At 32.6% G+C, this 19,688-nt stretch overlaps 1 protein-coding gene across 1 annotated transcript; it reads right to left on the bottom strand.

The window, feature by feature from the left end:
• Positions 1-651: 651 nt before the first annotated feature.
• On the bottom strand, positions 652-18,109 carry LOC129220428 (guanine nucleotide-binding protein G(olf) subunit alpha-like). The gene is made up of 10 exons (XM_054854849.1): positions 18,050-18,109; positions 17,914-17,968; positions 11,976-12,092; positions 10,725-10,822; positions 9,714-9,768; positions 7,892-7,989; positions 5,033-5,212; positions 4,262-4,383; positions 3,721-3,776; positions 652-1,749 (listed from the first exon to the last, which is right to left on the bottom strand). The coding sequence occupies exons 1-10, from the start codon at positions 18,082-18,084 to the stop codon at positions 1,558-1,560; spliced, it is 1,008 nt and encodes a 335-aa protein (XP_054710824.1). The 5' UTR covers positions 18,085-18,109; the 3' UTR covers positions 652-1,557.
• Between the last annotated feature and the right edge of the window lie 1,579 nt (positions 18,110-19,688).

Raw genomic sequence — 19,688 nt, 5'->3', positions numbered from 1 at the left:
GTACATACAGTACAGAAGTAATGTCATTTAATTTTGTCCAAGTGTAAGAATACTAATAAAGTAATTGACTATGGTTTTCAATTTGCAAATAAGGAATTTTAAAAAGGATTAGCTGTATAATTTAAGTTTCCACAGTACAGTTTGGTTTGGAAAAAATCCAGGGACACCCTTAACTTTATGAGGACGGAAATTCCCATTTTGCCAAACAGAACTAGGGACATTCGAGCATTAATAAAATTTCAATTATGTCTCCAAAATTTGCAGATAAGAAAATTTGTGGGAAGTCACAGTGACTTCTCATCGGGGTTCCCCTGAAAACATCTTTTAAAGCTGAATTATCAGGTATCAGTTTATCCTGATAACGTTATGCAGAAAGCTGCATGATTAATTTGTTACATTTTAAATCAAAGGGGACTGATATTTTTTGACTCATTAAGATCATGCATTGAAGATATAAGCCAATTATATTTTTATTTAATTCCTTAAAGATTATCCACTGATTTTTTTAATAATTAGTTTAAAAAGCAAAAGTTCTATTATTCAATTTTTATTCATGCATTTGTAATTAGTTTAATAGAAAAATGATTTGTTTTTGAGGGTGGTAGGATTTACGGTAATAAAAGATGTAAGTTTCTCTATTACACATTTTCAATAGATTGTATTTGAAGTTCTCCTGATTTGAAGTATGGAAATACCAGGTTTTACTTCTTTTAGATTTAAAAATGAATCCTTAATTTAAGAGACATTTAGTGTGGAAGAAAGATTTTTCCACACAAATTAAGCAGAAGAGCTGGGTGTTGTTTAAACTGTTGTTGCATACAATTCTTTCATCCATTTGGATATTTTGTTGCTGCAGTATGGGACCCCAAATCTGAAATGCTTGGGACCGTGACCTTTTTCGGATTTTTAATTCTGACTCAAAAAGTGGTGAAAACTCGCTTGTTGTGCGGTATTTGTCACATTTTTCCTGGTTTTGCTAATGTTCGCGCTAAATTTCTTTTATTTTTTGATCAATCTGAATGAAAGTATACTTCGTTGTGCTAAAACAAAAGTCAGAGGTAATTTGCAGGGACTTATAATCCACGGAAGTTGCCTTTTTTTCTTATTATATGAGCCGATCAGTTCAATAAATAAATCATGTTTTTACTAAAAATAATTTTGTAGTTTTTTGTTTTGTAGTTTGTATTGCATACTTATGAGAAGAGAAGAAGAATTAATTGTTAACCAAAAGTGGATGTTAGAAGATAGCTGACAGCAAAGCCCTTATGTACGCGTAACACGTTCGCAAAAGCCTTTTAAAAAAAGTGGCTGAAATGAAAAGAGCTATTTTCAGTAAGTAATTTGGAACGTTAACATTTTTCAACTTTTAAAACTGAAAATAAAGGTTTTTTTTTTAATTGTAACTTGATTTCTTTAAAAAATATTTAAGGGGAAAAGTTCCGGATTTTGGGATTCCGAAGTCGGGGTCCCATACTGTGTTTCCTTGCATAGCAAATGTGCACACATAGCTAACACATCCACATAGCTTTTTATAAATATTTTCCAGTTTCACTGTGATCATGCAGGTGCTATGTTCTCCAAATTAAGCTTTATGATCATAGTGTGTACATCATCAAAAACCCTTTTTACGATCTGTGTATCTGTGGCAGTCGTGTAGTGCCAATAGCAGTCTCGGGAGTTGGAGCTTCTTCGAAATTCAATATAATTCTCTGCCGATGTTGTTCTTGATGTAGATTTCTTGGTTTCTTGCTGTAATCAAAGATGGATTTAAAAAAATTATATGTCTGAAAACAGTAAATAAATGGCAGATTTAAATTATTTGTCAGCTTTCATTTAAGATCAACTGGCCTTCTGTAGCCATTGCCATAAGGAATTTTTTTTTCTTCATTGCTACAATCTGCACATGTTAAGATTATAAAACATTTTCACTGCTTTTTTTACATTAATCTACATCCCTGAAATTCAAGTTCACGGAAGTGAGAAGTCAGAATAACCACACTACGTTTTTAAAGCAAAATCTATTTTTTTGTTTTTCGACAAAAATTTCACAACTTCAAATATATCTGAAAATAAGCAAAGGGGCTCCCTTGTATCATGGAAAATAAAATTTGATGTCATTACTGCCACGTGTTAATGAGGAATGACATTTTGTGTTTAGATAACGGAGGTGAGAATTTATTGTGTGACATGACTTCTTGTCCTACTAAAACGAACTAAAACACAATAATAAAAAATTAGATATACTTACACAATTAGTATTTGAGACACTTGTGAAAGGAATAATGAGTAAATAAGTATATACTTTTAATTAAACACGTTATTAGGCAACATAAACAGTAACACAAAGTGTGACATGACACGGAAGTGAGAATTCACATGCTGTGAACCAAAAATATATTTAAATAAAAAATTTTATTAAAAAATGTTGGCAGGTTTAAATAGATATATTTTTGATAAAATTAAAAATCACTGTTAAATGAATTGTTCCTTAAGGGGAGTCAGTACCCTAAATACTTTCAAAAATTCGATTTTTTTATATTTTGAAACTCCATTTTAATACCGTTTTAATAATACAAACTTCTTGATCGTGCTAATATTAGAAGTAAGTTAAAATAAGTTTTTAAAAAATGTAAACCTATTTTGATGAGGTATGATTTTCCCCTTTAAATTGCAATATCACAAAAAGGTTTTGAAACTAAGTGTTCCTTTTTCTCAGCAACCAAATTGTGTTAGACTTTGAAATTTTTACCATCTATTCCATACATCTAATTGCATATACTGAAGTAAAATTTATCTCATGTTCGAAAAATATTTTTTATAGAGCTGATTTCACGTTGCAAAATGGCATTTTTTGACAAAAATACAGTGACTTACACATTAGAATTAAAAAAATAAATAAATAAAATAACCTTTCTTTCTGTAAAATTTTACTTCAGTATAGAAAAAAGAGTCTACTTAAAGTACAGAAAAAAATTCATAATTGTATCTTTTATAGATTTTCAGAAAAAGGTACATCAACCTGTGCAAATTAACATTGACGGTATAGGGGGTACTGACTCCCCTTAAAGGTTTTACTGTAAAAGTCGTGTGACAAAAAAGTTACACTTTTTGAAGAACGACCCATTTATAAATCTTAAAATATTATTGAATAGTTAGAGAACTTATCTTAATTTTAAAAGTAAGTTGAATTCATCTATGGTATGAAATATATTATGTTTATAACATGTAAAATAATTAATATCTACAAATTTTTGAACATTTTTAAAAAATCTGATTTAAATAAAAAAGATCCGACTTTTTTGATTTTTTTTTTAAACCAAATAAATCACGAACCCTGCAAGGCGGTAACTTGTAGCTTTTTTCTTCTCTTTTTCGAGATGGAACCATACTATGTTTTCGGGGCAAATTACGTTAGACTAAGTCCAAATTATTGCTATTCCTTACTAAGCAGCCCAAAACAAAAGCGAAACTGGTCTGGGCGTTGTAACTGAACTGTTCAGTACTTGCTTGTAATAACTGGATTCTATTTCGTTCGTTTACTTTCATGAAATTAGTAAAATAAAAAATAATTGAAATATTACATGAATTTCAATTATTTTTTAAAAAATATTATGTGTTACAAAATGATCCCTGATGAAATGATTAACATCTTAGGAGAAAGGGTTCTATGTATGAGGAAGATCCACTTTTTTTGTGACACAGTCCGAAAAACCAACTTACCAGAAAAAGATCTTTTATGAAACTTCGAGCTTTTTCATATTCATTTGATACTGTATCTGAAAAGAAACTCCGCAATAATTTTAAGTATTACTTTTGCAAAAGAAAAAAGTCAATTGAGGCAGTGAGAAGCAAAGGGATGTAAGTGGACATTTTCAAGTTTTGAGTGAAACGCGTTTAAAGATAACCTCTTAGGTAGGCTTTCATAGATTTTTTTTTTCTAAATCATGCTATACAGCAGCACCTATCAGGGTTACTAGTACTATCTATTGCCCGAAGACAGAGGAGAGGTTCACCTACCATTTGTACTGTTTATCTCCATTTTTTTATTTTTGCCACTTGCATCCCTTTGCTTCTCACTGCCTCAATTTAAACATTACCTTGTTGCAAAGTAATAACTATCCTATGAATTCTTAACTTTATTTATTCTTAGAAATTAATATTCTAAAGAAAAAAAAAATAAAAATTTACTAGTACTGTTTATTTAAAACAGAACTAAAATCCATTGTTTTAAATGAAAAAAGTTCATGACAGTTATGTGTACCGTTTGGGATGTAGTCCTTATATTCAGAAAAGTAGTCTTCTATTTTCGCTCCTCGTTCAATTTTTTCCTGTAACTGATCTTGCTTGTTGAGAAACAGGATGAAACCAGACTCTTTCAAAAAGCTAAAACATACAAAATCAGAAATATTTTAGCAAAAATTTTAAAACTATATTACAAACTTTATACTAAAAAATTAAGCTATGTGTTCAAAGTAACATCTTTTTCGTGAGTTTAGTGAAAGATTTAAGTAGCTATTTGGTGTTGAAATATACAACACAGAAAGACAAAATGAAGGTTATAACATGTGTCTGAAAGTTGCAGGGCCTTTTTTGCTTGGTAACTCTACTCTTGCACTTCTCTTCAATTTCATGACAGTTTTAACACAATGGACGAAATTAAGATTATTTACACATGAAAACAAGTTTTAGAAACCATAAGCCCCCCCCCCCATTTCTACTTATAGAAATGAAACCCTGATTAGTTTTGTCACCAGGGCTGTGGGGTCGGAGGGAAAATGAGACTCCGGCTCCGATTACGGGAGTTTCAAGCCTTCCACTCCGACTCCTTTACTATAAATCCGTCCGACTCAAACTCCGAAACTACTGGCAGAGTTGCGGACTTTAAGGGAAAATGACCGACTCCGACTCTTGGAATTTTTAACCTTCGATTCCGACTCCTTTACACTAAAATCAGTCTGACTCCAGAGCCCTGGTTATCATTTAAAATATAAAAGTGTATTATTTTTATCATGTTTTTTTAAATGTTTCTCACCGGCTTCTCCAAACATCTTGAAAAAGCAACAGAGATTCCATGAGTCTGTTGGTTTGATTGTCCTCCCTCAACTTGAGGTCGAACCCTGAAGATGCGACCAGGAACAGAATGGCTGTAATGCCGTCGAATACCTGAATCCACTTCCGCCGCTCCCCCCTCTGTCCCCCTACGTCGAACATCCTAGTTGAAGGAAAATGCAAACAGTTAATGAAAATAATTGTAAAAACAATTTTCAAGGAGGAGACAATTTAAGAGCAAAATGCGAATGACAATAACCCGCCAGAACTTGTGTCGTGAGCAAAATACTCACACCTATAAGAAAAAAAAAATATCTGGTATTCTATGCTATGGGGGGAAAGTGCTGCTCTTTTTAATTCTCTCCTTGTAACCTTCTCTTTTGCTGCCTTAAGTGTTTTGCAATGATTAGTCTTTGTCTGGTTGTCGAGAACAGACAGTTAGCTTGTCGCAGTAAGTGTGAATGTCTCTGCATAGTATAAAATGAAGTCTCCAAAAAGCGTCTGTTTGTGTAAACGCACAAAACTCGAGGACTACCTGGTCGATTTCGCTGAAATTTTCACAGTATCTCTCTTTTCACAGTATTTTCACAGTTTCCACGGTTACGCTTTTTAAATCCATTGCCTTTTTTTTTAATTTCTTAAACATATTTTATTTTGTGTTTCCATGGTTACGCTTTTTGAATCTATCTTCCTCATTTTAATATCCATCGTCATTGTTTGAAAGGGAAATTTCGAATGGATGTTTTTTTTTTCCTTTTATTTAAGCCTGATTGTTGAATATACGTCACTTGTCACAATTTTTATTTTCAAGGTAGACCGGGCAACGCAGCTAAAATTTTTTCATAAAGCGAGCGTTCGCGTGATTTGATGAAAAATTATTTTTAACTTGGTTGATCAAACATTAAATCAGTAAGTAGCTAAACATACTAAAATAAATGAATAAATCAAATAAATATCATAGTTATTGATTTTGAGACAAATAGGTGATGTGCAATTCTCATATGCAAGTTCTCAGGTTACTCATTTTGAAGCGAGTTCTGAAGGATATGTTAAAATTATGAACATCTTCTCTTAAAAATAAAATCCTTTTGTATGTAAAATTACCAAAAGTATGACGACTCATCAGGTCACACAAGCGGGGTCCGACTATCACACGGCGAAAGTGTCTACGTAACACGTCTGAAAGTTGCAGGGCGTTTTTTGCTTGGGAGCTCTATAGTCCAGTCATATTAGATATTAAAATCGCAAAGTGCGATGTAGTTCTGATTTTTATACGGTTGTGTACGGATGATTTAGAATATTATTATTTATCTCTTTCTCTCTTTAATTTAAATTGATACGTTGCATGTAAAATCCGTGCACATTGGATACCGTATCTTGTCCTCCGTAAATGAACTCTGTAAATGTGGTTTCTCTGCCCATACAGGGTTAGTGCAGGGGAAAAAACCTGCCCTTGCTACACCACGTCGCCAAAAGAAAAAAAAAACTAATAGCATTTTATTTATGGAAGAATTTAATCATTTTTTCAGGTGTAGTTGTGTACCGGAATTCCGGTATTTTCCGAGTCTTAATACCGGAAATCCGGTGTTGATCGCATTCTGCCCACTCCGAACTTTTTTTTTCTTGCACCAAATTTTCCTCGAATTTTATCGAAAATTATTGACAATATTCATTGCGTATAATTGTTAAAATGCAATTCTAAAAGTAGTTTACTTTAATAAATTCTCTTATTTGCCGTTTTTATAACTTTGATTCCTTTTATGCGTTGAATTTATGTAAAATACGTGTACACAAAAGTGATTTACAGCGAAATTTAGTTTCGTTCCAAAAATAAGTATTTAGTCCAGCCGATGATGTTGTAGTTTGATACAGAAATTTGATGTGTCGATTGAATTACCATTGATGGGTCCTTAATCCATTTGTCATTCATTCTTCGCCATTGATTAATCCCAGTTAATCATTGTGGCTATAGAAATCTTTATCAATTCAAGGGAAAATCTTATTGAGTGCTAACAAATGATGTCACGCTTTGAGGGGGGATTTGTGAACTTGTTACAAGAGGGAGGGGGGGGGACAAGAAATGTGACATCACGAATTTTTTGTAAGAATAGGTTAATAAGAAATAGCGTGACATGTGATAAAGAAGGGGTCGGAGTTGGTTGAAAGAAAGTATGACATCATTTGTGGACAATCCTTTAATAACTTTAATAAACAATTTCTAAAATATGATATATGAAAAAGACAATATTATGAATGAATGGGGTTGTTTCCATCAGTCAAAAGTACTATTTTTAGTCACTGAAGTTAATAAAATTAATAATAAAAAAAACATGGAGCAAAGAAACTTTTATTTTCAAAACGTTTAACTTTTAATTATTTTTTTAAAATGTCCAATTTTTCAAATAAGGCGTGGTTTTTATGACGTCACAAATGATGAACTTTGGTGCGCACTTCACTGGTGCACTGAATGTTTACGCTTACTGTCTACAGCGTTTTCAGGTAATGATAATTCAGAAGCGAATTAAATATTGCGCTCTATGCTCGTTATCAACCATATCGTTGCCAGTACATGCGAGTAAAGAAGCAAATTAAATGCTCTCTGTGCTAATTGCATTTTATTACTTGTGGTGTCATGTGCAGAAGCGTAGAAAAGAAAATTGAATCTGCGCACCGATCAAAATATATTTCAAAAATATTAAATTTTGTCAAATTATTTTTAAAATTGTCAAATCTTATGTTTTTAAGCATGCTCTTTCAGGGGAAAAATACTTATAAAATTTCGTAAACGACCCCATTATATACTTATAAGAAGTGAGAGATACTGAAAAAAAGCGAGTCTCACCAGAAGTTCTGTGTGCCACCTCCATACTTTTTCGGAACTTTTACTTGGAATTCTATTTTCTGAATTTCAGTAGTACGTTTTCTGCAATGCAGGATGTCCTGTGAATAATATCACTAGAATCAGATTTATTATTATTTATTTATTTATTAAGTGTTGGCTTTGACGATTTTGTGGTGACGTCATGAAGTTGCTGGAAAGGTTCTAAATTCGGGTATGTAATATTTATTAATTATTTTTCAATGTAAGTTTTTCCTTTACTTATTTATTTATTTCATTTATTTTTTGTTTATTTACTGCTCCAGATATGTTTCCAGGGCTCAAAAGTTCTGTTTAAAAGTATGTTATGTACAGTTTCGACTTTTCTTTTATACGAATAGTGTCAAAATTGAGAAATATTCAGACCTGTTATGCGTTTGTAGTAAATGCCAACCTGAGCGAAGCATTGTTCTGGCATTGTTTTAAAAATGCAGCGTTTGCGCAAAAATGAAAGGTGCACAATATTTTGTTGAGCTCTTTTTTTAATTTAAAAAGTAATCATTTACTCTTTTAGACGACATTTATCATTTGAAAATAATTGTTTAATTTCTCTTGAAACATCGGTTTGAAAAAAATATTTTTAAATCAATTTTTGATTTTTTTTTTTTTTTTTTTTTTTCAACAATGCAAATTTTGAGAATTTTGATTTTTTTTTTTAAATCAGAATCTTTGGGTTTTTTTTATCCTTGAAAGGGAGAACTTCCACTTTTAAGTTTAACGGAATTTAAAGACGTTAGAAAAAATGAGGGTTTTGCAGTAACTGTGTATGTAAAGGTAGAGTTGAAAATTCAAAATTTTATTTATTAGCCAGTAGGGGCCAGTAGACACTTTTAATTTTGTTATTATAGCCCCATTTCCATTTTAGTTGCAACTTCATACAGGAATTTTATTTTTTGAAACATCGATGTTCCATATGTATTAAAACTGAGCGAGGAGGGTGGTTGATCCTCCCCTCCTTGCAGAGCCCTCGGGGCTTTTTCCCTTTACAGACGCCATTTTCAGTTTTCGAAGTTAGCCTCACCTCCATGCTTTTCGCTAACATTGTACCAATGCGGAAAAAACTTGATTATTTCTTAATGTTACTGCGATTCACATGCAAGAACAATCGTACCTCGATTATGACGTATATATACGGTTTAAGAAGAATTTTAAAGCACTTGAAATATAGTATCTTGAGCATTAGATAGATAATATAGATAGATAATAATCATAATGGTGGTGATGGTTTAAAATCTAGTGGATGATATTCGCTCTGGCTTTATATGGCGAATCTGCATTGTCGTCTACTCCTCTTTAGTGACTCTTAGAGACCACTTATTATAACCAGGGGCGAAAACAAGAAGAAGGTTATGGGGTCATTACCCCCCCCCCCCCCCACTACCATCTGCATTAGTATTCGTCCACATTTTGTTCAAAACTTTTATGAGTAAAATGTATAAGTGCAGACGACTGCACTAATCTTTACAAATAATTATTTTTAGGAGTACCATGTCTGAAATGCTACTTCCTTTCATTGCTTATGAAATGAACTAATTGCGTTTATGCCCCACTAGACGCCTTATTCCCTGACTGATTTGGTGCTTTTTATTGACACCCAAGCAGTTTCAGAAATTTTTCGTACGCAAAACACTATATGCTTCAGCACCCCCCCCCCTCTAAAACGGTAATCTGTATCCGCCCCTGCTTAAGAATTATTGCCGTCTTTACCGACCGTCCCCACTCGTGACGTCCCCACTAAAATCGTCCGTATTTCTTTAAAATATATATTTTAAAAAAAAATACTTACTTGATCTGTTGGTGAATAATCATCTTTTCTTATGGCATCCACCTTGTCCAAGAAGCTAAATGCAAAAGATAGGAGTTTTTTATTTTTTTCAAGATTGTTACAAATTTAAAGTTTTAGTGGATTTTTTGATTTTTTTTTTTTTTTTTGAACAATTAAACACTTTTTACTGGTATTATTCTTGCATTGTTATGGATGATAATTCAAAACATGGAGAAAACCTCCTATTATTCTTGCTTACTTTGAAAGCAACTGAAAAATTGAAATTTAATTCATTCTTTCCGATATCATTCTAAATTTCTCTGGGATTTTTTATAAGAGCAGTTCTTTGCATTTAGCAAGTACATTATCTGCAGCAACTTTTGAAAATGAAAAACGACTTGACATGTGGAGTTAAGAGTGAAGCATAACTGATAAAAAATATTCATATTTTGTCATTTATTTAACATTTGAATATTTATATAACAAGATGGGGTGTCTATTGTACTTGTCAAGTTTTCTGGAAATGACATTGCATTGGACAGAACTAACGAAAATTTTTTGATTAAAAAAAAGAAAGAAATCTAATTATTTAAAATACTACATGTGGTACATAATGCCTGATAAAAGCACGGTCCTGCGTGTACGTGGACATGGGCACCATAATTTTAGGGGCACCAAAATAGGGTAACTTTTTTGTTCTCTCTCTCTCTCTTTTTCTTTTTAACGATTAATTTGAAAATGTGCCAATTTTTCGGTGAGAGATGCACCAAATTTTACCAGAACCTAGATATCACTTTGGTTTGATCGAGTCCAGGTGCCCTTAAAAATGAAAGCAGCTATTTAAAATATACCTATATATTTAAATCCTTTTGTTCTACAGTAAAAACGGATCTCAAGCATTACTTTTTATAGGATTTTACAATACTTTCCAGATTTTCAACAAAACGCTTAAAATCTAAAATGACTGGCTAATTACGGCTATCGCTGAATTGTTTTATTTTTTAATCCCGATTATTTCAAAAACAATCTTACTATTTGGCAGAATCTATGAGAGGGAATTCGTTCATTCTATTAAAGGCCCGCTGAACTCCTTCATCACTCCATAGTCGAATAACATGGTCGTAAAATTCCTAAAATGAAAAGTAAAACGTGTCTATGTATTTACGATAGGACCACAGCACAATAAACTAATTTCATAAGCATGTCACTGAATAGCAGACTTCGTTGCAAAATTAGTTCTGCATTTTAATAGCATGCTAAGAAATCCGTTAATAAAATTACTGCTTTCGTAAATTTTCAGAGGCATTCTTTTGAAACCTAGAAAAAAAAAGAGGAAATTTTAGCAGGGACATTTTTTTAAATATTTTTCTTGGTTGTTTTCTTTTTATGAGAATGTAGGTCATGAGAAGTGAACATTCTGTCGTTTTCAGCCTTCCAAAATATTTTGTTTGCTCTATAAATTCCTAATGGCTCAGACTGCGCATTTAAATTTTTAGAGGCGGGGGTGTTTTGAGCAGGGTTGCCAGACGTCCCGGATTTCAAGGGACAGTCCGGTATTTTGAAAAAGTGTCCCGCGTCCCGGGGAACTTCCATACGGGACGGCTAAAGTCCCGTATTCTAGCTTTACAATGTTTTACAAAATGAGACATTATTTTAAGGGCGAAAAAATTAAGTAAAACAAAAAATGTCAAATAAAGAGCAATAAGAAAATCTTGTGGCAGAAACGCAAAAATTATTTTCGTTTCAATTTGTTTTTTGTTTTGGTGGCAGACCATGAGGAGCCGAATGATTGCTTCCTCTTTGCTCATTGACTAATGTTGGAAATATATCCATGCTCATGTGTCGTCAATCACAATGAAAACGATTTTTATACTTTGATCGGCGACATTTTATAAGGTTTAATGCTTTGTTACAATTGAATTTTATAGATTCATCATGAAGAGACGTTCTACGTCAGAAATCACCCCTTAAAAATACCCATTTTTGCCTGAAACCTCAAAAATACCCCCCCCCCTTCACTTCTAGAAGCTTGTCCCGTATTTACTGTTCTTAAATCTGGCAACCCTGGTTTTGATGCGTTTTCTCACTTTTTGGGAGGGGGCTCTTGATTTTGGCGGATCTTTGCGATATTTAGGGGTGCGCCCTTTCTTTTAGGGGGTGAGCACCCCTGATAACTTTATGAACATACTGCAAAAAATGTTACCAGGCCTAGTTATGATTCTTCGTAAAATGCGTTAGTAAAAATATTTCTTCTAATAAACAGAAGAAATATGTTTCCCATACCTGAGGAAAGTTATATGTTTCGATTAAGCTGATTGCTTCCACATAGTGCAAACTCTCCTTGTTACTCTCCGCAACGTATTCTGGAGGCTCTAACTGCATCATACTTCCAGCAAGCTCCTAAACGGAAAATAAAGAAAAGTCATATCTGAGGGTGACTTCAGTAAAAAAATTTATACGCAGTGATCCTTCGAATTTTGATTATTATGAACTGATATGAGTCTTGAAAGCAGGGCTGTGGAGTCGGAGTCGGACTGATTTTGGGGTAAAGGAGTCGGAGTTGGAGTCGTTAGAAAACATGCCGACTCTGGGCTTCTTTTTTTCTTTCCTTTTCACTGACTCCTTTTGCATTTTTTAAATACTGACTACCAATTGGTTCGATTACATGTGTAAAAAGATACTAATGAGAAAATAACTGCCATTATGGCAACCAGCTAGCTTGAATGCTTACCGAACTTTCTGTAGCCGTCCCCTAGTTTGCTTGCTTTCTAACTTAACTGACAGCAACTGTCAGCAAACAGTTTTGTTACCTAACATTTTCGAGTAATCACTTTTAAATAAAAATAGAAATATAGTGTTTTGTTCGATCTCAGTTATAAAATAGTAAAAGAAACGTAACAAATTAGTAAGTCGAGGCCCGTAGCTAAGGTTGAAACGTTTAAGGGTGATCGGCAAATTCAAAGAAGTTCTGGCGCGAAAGCACAAATCCAAAAGATTCGATGAAATAATCTAATGTGTTTTTCTTTACTAAGACTATTTCTACAAAGCTTGGTTCTCACTAAAAAGTATGGAACAAAATAAGTGTAAATGATTTCTTGATTACAATATTCAATAATTGCAATTAATCTTAAAATCTTCATACTAAGGTTAATTCTAAAGCAGCCAATAAAATTTAAATTAAAAATTTAGCGAAGAAATATAGGTATAGTAAAAGCTATTCGTACAAATTTTATACCGCCGCATTTTGTGTAAAACTAGCTCCTGACGTATATGTGCCGTATTTTAGTTGACATTTTAATGATAAAATATAGTTTAATATATATTCGACGAAATTTTCAGAATTAATAAAGTATTTATATTTTTTATAAACTCTGAAATTAAATTTGGGTGTCATCTACCAGATCAGTGTCACCCGGGGCAAACCATCCCCTCTCAAGAACTTGGATTTAAAAAAAAAAAAAAAAGATTTTTTCCTCTCAAATTTCAGCTTTCAAAAATTGAGAACACACGATTTGATCAATATCTATTTGTTAAACATTAAAGGGGGGGGGGCAAATTACAGATAATCCTTTTCAAATTTTTTAAAAGGTGTTTTTAAGTCATCTCACTTTTAACTCGTAACTATTGGAAAATTTGATTTTTAAATTGAATTTCTAACGTTGTACGCGTCTTAGGTTTACAATAAAAAACAAAATGCGAAATTTTCATAAAAAGGAATTAATATTTCAATCTCTGTTTAGAGGTTTTCCCCCTTCCCCTGAAGGTAGAGAGAGAGTTGAAAAAATACAATTTAAAAAAATCCGGAGTTGGAGTTGGGCGTTTCAAAATCCAGGAGTCGGGGTCGGAGTCGGCCATTTTCCTTCCGACTCCGCAGCCCTGCTTAAAAGCATCAAACTTTTTTTTTTCTTTTTTGAAAGCTACTGAAAAATTCTCAAACCAATTTTCTTTTCTTGTTGATGAAACTAGATTCTGTTGTTGACTAAACATGAAAATTCAAATACTTAACGAGAAGACGTTGTCTACAGACACTTTTTGTTTAGCATCGACTCTCTTAGTAACCATTTAATGCAGGTTTTTATCTTTGCGAAAATTGAGATAATCTGAAAGCTTTATGCTTTCAGATGTGGTAGAGTGTGGAGAAATGTATTAACGGTTGAGATGTGTACAACATTGTATATATGACAGATGTGCCGCTCAATATAAAACAGAAAAATAAAATTCAAGAAATTAACTTTGCTTCAAAAAAATCAAAACATTAAATTTCACTAAAAGTTTTATTGAATAAAAGAGGTAGTGATTTCAAGAGAAAATTATAAAATGTATGTTGGAGTTTTATACATAAATAATGAATGCAGTAACGGAATAACGGAAAGAAAAAGTTCGAGTCAGCGTATTTAATTCCTTCACATGTTTTGGAGGAGAGTTGGAACTGACAGACACACGTATTAGCAACCATCTTTTAACCTCTTACTTAACGAGCTGATGTGTGCATCACATGACTTCCTTTTACACCAATTTAATGCTATTTCCCTACACTGTAACAAATTTCGGAAACATTTCTGGATATATCGGAAACGTTTCCGAAATATTAGGAATCCTTCATCGAATAGCGAGCTCCTCAATATTCAGAAAGCTTTTTGTTATTTCAAGATATCTAGAAGCGGAAGTGATGACGCAACGCTTCGAAACCTATTTCATCCTTCCAACACAGGCGCCAATGAGTCGGAAATAACGAGAACTTCTTTTTTTCTTATCTATGGTTGCTGCATTCAGCAACTGTTTAGCATTGGGTTGCTTGTTATTTCATGTCTAGAGAGTAGTAAAATGTGTCGAAACTAATTTTACGCCTTTGCATTTTGGACTGCCCTTGATTTTTTAGACGATGTACGCAGCTATTAAGTTAGTTAATAACCATTTGCTTCTTTACAATTTCCAATGTGACCATAATTAGATATATATTGTGTGTTCAAGCGTGAATAGTTTCAACACCCGTGTTTATACTTAATGAAACGAAACCCTTTGGATTACTTATTCAGTAGTAATGGAGGTACTTAGATTTTCTTCCGCTCATGTTCACTTGTAAGTATTAATGAATATTTTAAAACATGTTGTTATATACATTTATATTTTTGTTGATTTGCATATGATGAGGCTCCAATTGTAACTGTTTTTGGGTTTATCGAATTAATTTAAAGTTATCCTACATATACCTATGTGCGCGGTGTACTATTCGTTGTAATCAACTGAAACTGATTAATTACGCAAAAGAAGTAAGATTTATATTTGAGAAGCAATCACAGAAAAGTTATTTCGAAATACTTGGATGTACATACATTTTGGTTCAAAAAGAAAAAAAAATCAATTGTTTAATTCATTAGAAATATGGTAATGCAAATATTTTCTAGTATTGTAATATGCTTCACAAAAAATGTGCCGGTATAATTTATCTTTTTTTATTAAAATTTATTCATTCATTTAAAAATATTTATACCATTAGAAAATGACCATGTTACCTATTAGTAAGAACATAGTTATGAAATTAATTCATCTGCTTATTCATTTTGTTAAATGTGGTTAACAATAAAAAAATTCCTTGACATTAGTTCCGAAAATAACATTTCCTTCGTGGATATACTAGTTTAATGTAGGACAGTCAGGAGGAATGGGTCAGTGGCAAAAATGGAACAGCTGCATTTACATGCTGAAATAAAAAGTAATATTATTTCATGTCCTCGTTTTAAAAGTGATCAGTTCTTAAATACTATGTTTTTAATATGCAATGCACATATGGTGAGAGACTGTGCCATTGACATTTTCAAGGGCGCTTTATATCATTTTATGGGTGCACCATCACTCTTATGGTGTGGGGGGGGGGGACTCTCGTATATATGAAATGGAATAATCATGTAATAGAGTTCAATGTTTTAATAAATAAAATATATAATGCATTTTGCGCACCCTCTAAAAATAAAATCAGTAACCTATTTTGATTAAGTATCTATATTTGTGATAAACTGGAAAAGGGCAAGAACAGAAGAATAAACCCGAATGGTTCCAGCAGGGGGACTTTGGTGTCATATTTAAATTCATCAATTTCTCTGTTGGTACTTTTCGGTACACTTTGTTCGTCAAAGAAATTGACTTGACGTGAACGAATTTCGGAACGCAAAGTGTAGGTAAGTTCTGTCAAATTTTGTCCGAAAATAAAAGCTATCAAGTTTGATACAAGATATGTTTTTAAGTTCTGCATTAAAAATACAATATGTTGATAATTTTGTCTTGAAAATATTGAGAGAAAAACTGAAGTTTAATATTGTTTAACAAACAATCCCACTTTTGAGAAAGTACTCCCCTTCCCTCCCCCGACGATTTTGTGATTATGAATGAAACTACTATATTATTTCATAAATTTTCAAAAATTTATAACTGTGCATATGTTATGCTGTTAACCATGCTATTTATCATTAGAAATTCAGAAAAAAAAAATCCACGAATGATTCTAAAATTGCTTGTTTCATTGCTCTTAGATATGAAAGAATTGAAACTGATATGGCATGCAATACTATGGTAAAGAATTATTTTTTAGAAAAAATCACGGAAAAAGGATTCCGAAATTCTCAGAAACGTTTTTGAAAATTGTTTGGAGAATTCCGAAATACTCGGAAACGTTTTCGAAACTTTCATGAACCACAGCTGCACAGAATACTCAGAAACATTTCTGGAAATTACGGAAAGAGGATTCCGAAATACTCAGAAACGTTTCTGAAAATTACAGAAAGAGGATTCCAAAATACTCAGAAACATTTCTGGAAATTATAGAAAGAGGATTCCGAAATACTCAGACACGTTTCTGGACATTACAGAAAGAGGATTCCGAAATACGCAGACACGTTTCCGGACATTATAGAAAGAGAATTCCGAAATACTCAGAAACGTTTTTGAAAATTTCATGAACCGCAGCTGCACGATATACTCAGAAACGTTTCCGAATTTTTTTTACAGTGTATTATTGCAATTTTAATGGGATTCTCTCTCTAACTCTTTAAATATCACTAGCAATGGCCACATTGAAAGCAGATTTAAAAAAAAAAAAAAAAAAATCGCCAAATTTTTCGCCAAGTTGGCGACAAAACTTGGCAACCAAAAGACTGGCGATATATCGCCAAGTGACCGCCAAATTATAACACCACTTGAGTTTGCATGGAAATTAACAATGATTTCCCCCCAAAAAGGTGCAAAAGACCCCTTTAGAAACACCCGAATGCAACCAAAATAGGAGGTGCACAACTAGACCCCACTACGAGTCTATGTACCAAATTTCAACTTTCTAGGACATACCATTTTTGAGTTATGCGAGATACATACGCACATACATACAGACGTCACGAGAAAAGTCGTTGTAATTACCTCGGTGATGGTCAAAATGGATATTTCGCGTGTCTATACATTCTTAGGCACTTTTCCGCATGTGGTCGAATCGAAAAAAAAACTCAACATTCATTTGGGGGTGAGCAAAATGGAAATTAAGGGCGATTTTTGAGTGAAAATTTTTTCGCGAATACAATACTTCCTTTTTTGTAAAAGGAAGTAAAAAACAATGCATTAATTCAATAAATATTCTAAAAAATGAATGAGTTAACATTTTTATTTCTGTATTATTTTTAAAAAAATTATAATTTATAATATGTTTCCTAACCCTTTTGTTGCACGGAATTAAATTAATTTAATTTTTCGTGAAGTCATTCAGCATAGTTTTCTAGTTTTGGGCATCCTTAAAGTAATTTTAATTGAAAAAAAAAAATCAGTCGATTAATCAATGCAAATTGGCCTATCGTAAATATTCGGCAAGTTAGTTTACCACCAGTTACTTCAAATTAATCGGTTCATCCCTAACCCAAATTTATCAGTTGAAAAATATCCATAGTTCATAATTAATAACATCCAGCACCTCTGGATTAGATGTTACGCAGACCGAGGAAAATGTACTTAATACTGAATTTATTTCTCTTAATGTATCGTAAATGAATTTAATGTATCATTACTTGGAAAAATGGCCCTATAAGGGGTTAAAGCATTTTTTCCCTCTATCTAAATTAACTTCCCTTCCTACATGCATCGAAATTTACGTACAATTTCGTAATTTCATCTAAAAGCTACGGAGTATCTCTCAGCTAAGTCAGTAGTAAATAAATGCAAGCAAAACACCCTTATGGCTACCTACCTTAATAGCTTCCAGTATGTTTCTTCTTATATCCCCTTTCTTTTCTTCTTTTTCACTAAAAGAAATTATCTCTCTAACACATGAAACCGTTTACATGCATGAATCATGAAAATCTGCGTAAGACATATGTTTTTACCTCTCAGAAAATCCTTTTACGTGCAAAATCTTCATTTGTTTAATGATTGTAGTCTTTCCGGATTCTCCAGCACCTGTAATATGAAGTAAGAAACACTACTTCAGAACCTTATCATACAATGGGGTCGTTTCCAAAATTTTAAACGTATATATTGTTTTGAAAGAGCATGCTTAAAAACGTAGGAACATTTTTAAAATAATTTGACGAAGCTTAATATTTTACTTTAATCAGTGCGCTTTCATTGTTTGCGCTTCTGCCGATGATATCACAAATGATGAAATGCCAATCACTGTTGCCATTCACAGAGCAAAATATTTAATTCGCATCTTTACTCACGTGTATTCGCAACGATATGGTTGATAGCAAGCGTAGAGCGCAGTATTTAATGCGCTTCTTGATTATCATAACGTGGAGTCGCCATAGAAAGATGCGCCAAAGTGCATCACTTGTGACGTCATCGAGACCACGCCTTGTTTGAAAAATCGGACATTTAAAAAAATTAATATCGATTTCGGTGACCAAATATAGTACTTTTGACTGAAGGAAGCAACTCCATTCTGACTAATTTCGTTTTTTTTTTTTTGTATATATTTGGAAAAAAAAGGGGGGGGGGTGTACTTTTTTGTCAAACAAACTTGTTATTTTTCATTGTTTTTGGCAATAAAAAGTGGATTTCGAACATTGTTTAGTCTTCTCGTTGTTTATAATCTGTTTTCTTCGTTAAGAGCAAGAATCAGAGAGTCACGCTTGTGATTCATGCCATCTCAGATTCTCCAAAAAATTACCAATTATTACTTATCTTGTTAAAAGCCCAAATCCAGAATTTTTTGAATTTTTTTAAGTTGAGTTGTTCAGTTTTTATGGGCCCCTGAAGGTCAACGCGCGACAGCAAAAATTGAGCGGAATTTTAAGACATGAAAATTACAATGAGCCACAATTGTTGCTGAGAACAATTTGCCTAGAAATTCTTTTCATGTATGTAGGATAGAAGGTTCAAACTTTACATTTACAAAATGAATGCTAAATTTGTGGCAATTTGTTGCCGCAAGGTCAGTGAAGGTAACAAAAAAGTAGCATTTTTGATGTCTAGAACTACATTGCACTTTACAGTTACCACGGCAAAAGTACTTTCGCTTGAAAGGTAAGTATATGCACTTTGAAAAAATGCATTACTAACTGAGGCAAGTTTGATGTGCTTTTGTTACATTGGGCCAAAATAGGGAAAATGTCACATTTTACTGATATTCAAACCGTCGTATCCTTGCGCGAAAACATATTGAAATAATTTTTTGCCCTTGTTATGCCCTATTATTGGTCTCACCAAAACAATAAACTCCGTTGAGGCGAAATGCTTTAAAATTTTGTAAAAAATTAATAACTTTGCCTATTTTTGTTGTCATTACTTTTTGCTTCTTCATACTATTTGCCTGAATTTCTGGTATTCTAATAATATAGTTTGCAATATAAATTGATATTTTATTGTTCTGTGACACATGTATGATAGTTTTGACATTCATTTAATTTAACATAAGACATTTAAATAACATTTAAATTTTGTTTATTTAAAAAGTTAAGTTTTTTGTTTATTTTAAGTTAGTGCAAAGTAATTTTGTCAACAATTTTATTGTTATTTTATTGA

This window comes from Uloborus diversus, chromosome 4 (assembly GCF_026930045.1).
Source record: "Uloborus diversus isolate 005 chromosome 4, Udiv.v.3.1, whole genome shotgun sequence".
Lineage (NCBI taxonomy): Eukaryota > Metazoa > Arthropoda > Arachnida > Araneae > Uloboridae > Uloborus > Uloborus diversus.
The sequence above is the reverse complement of the archived record's forward strand: the minus strand, read 5'-3'. Positions and strand labels throughout refer to the sequence as shown.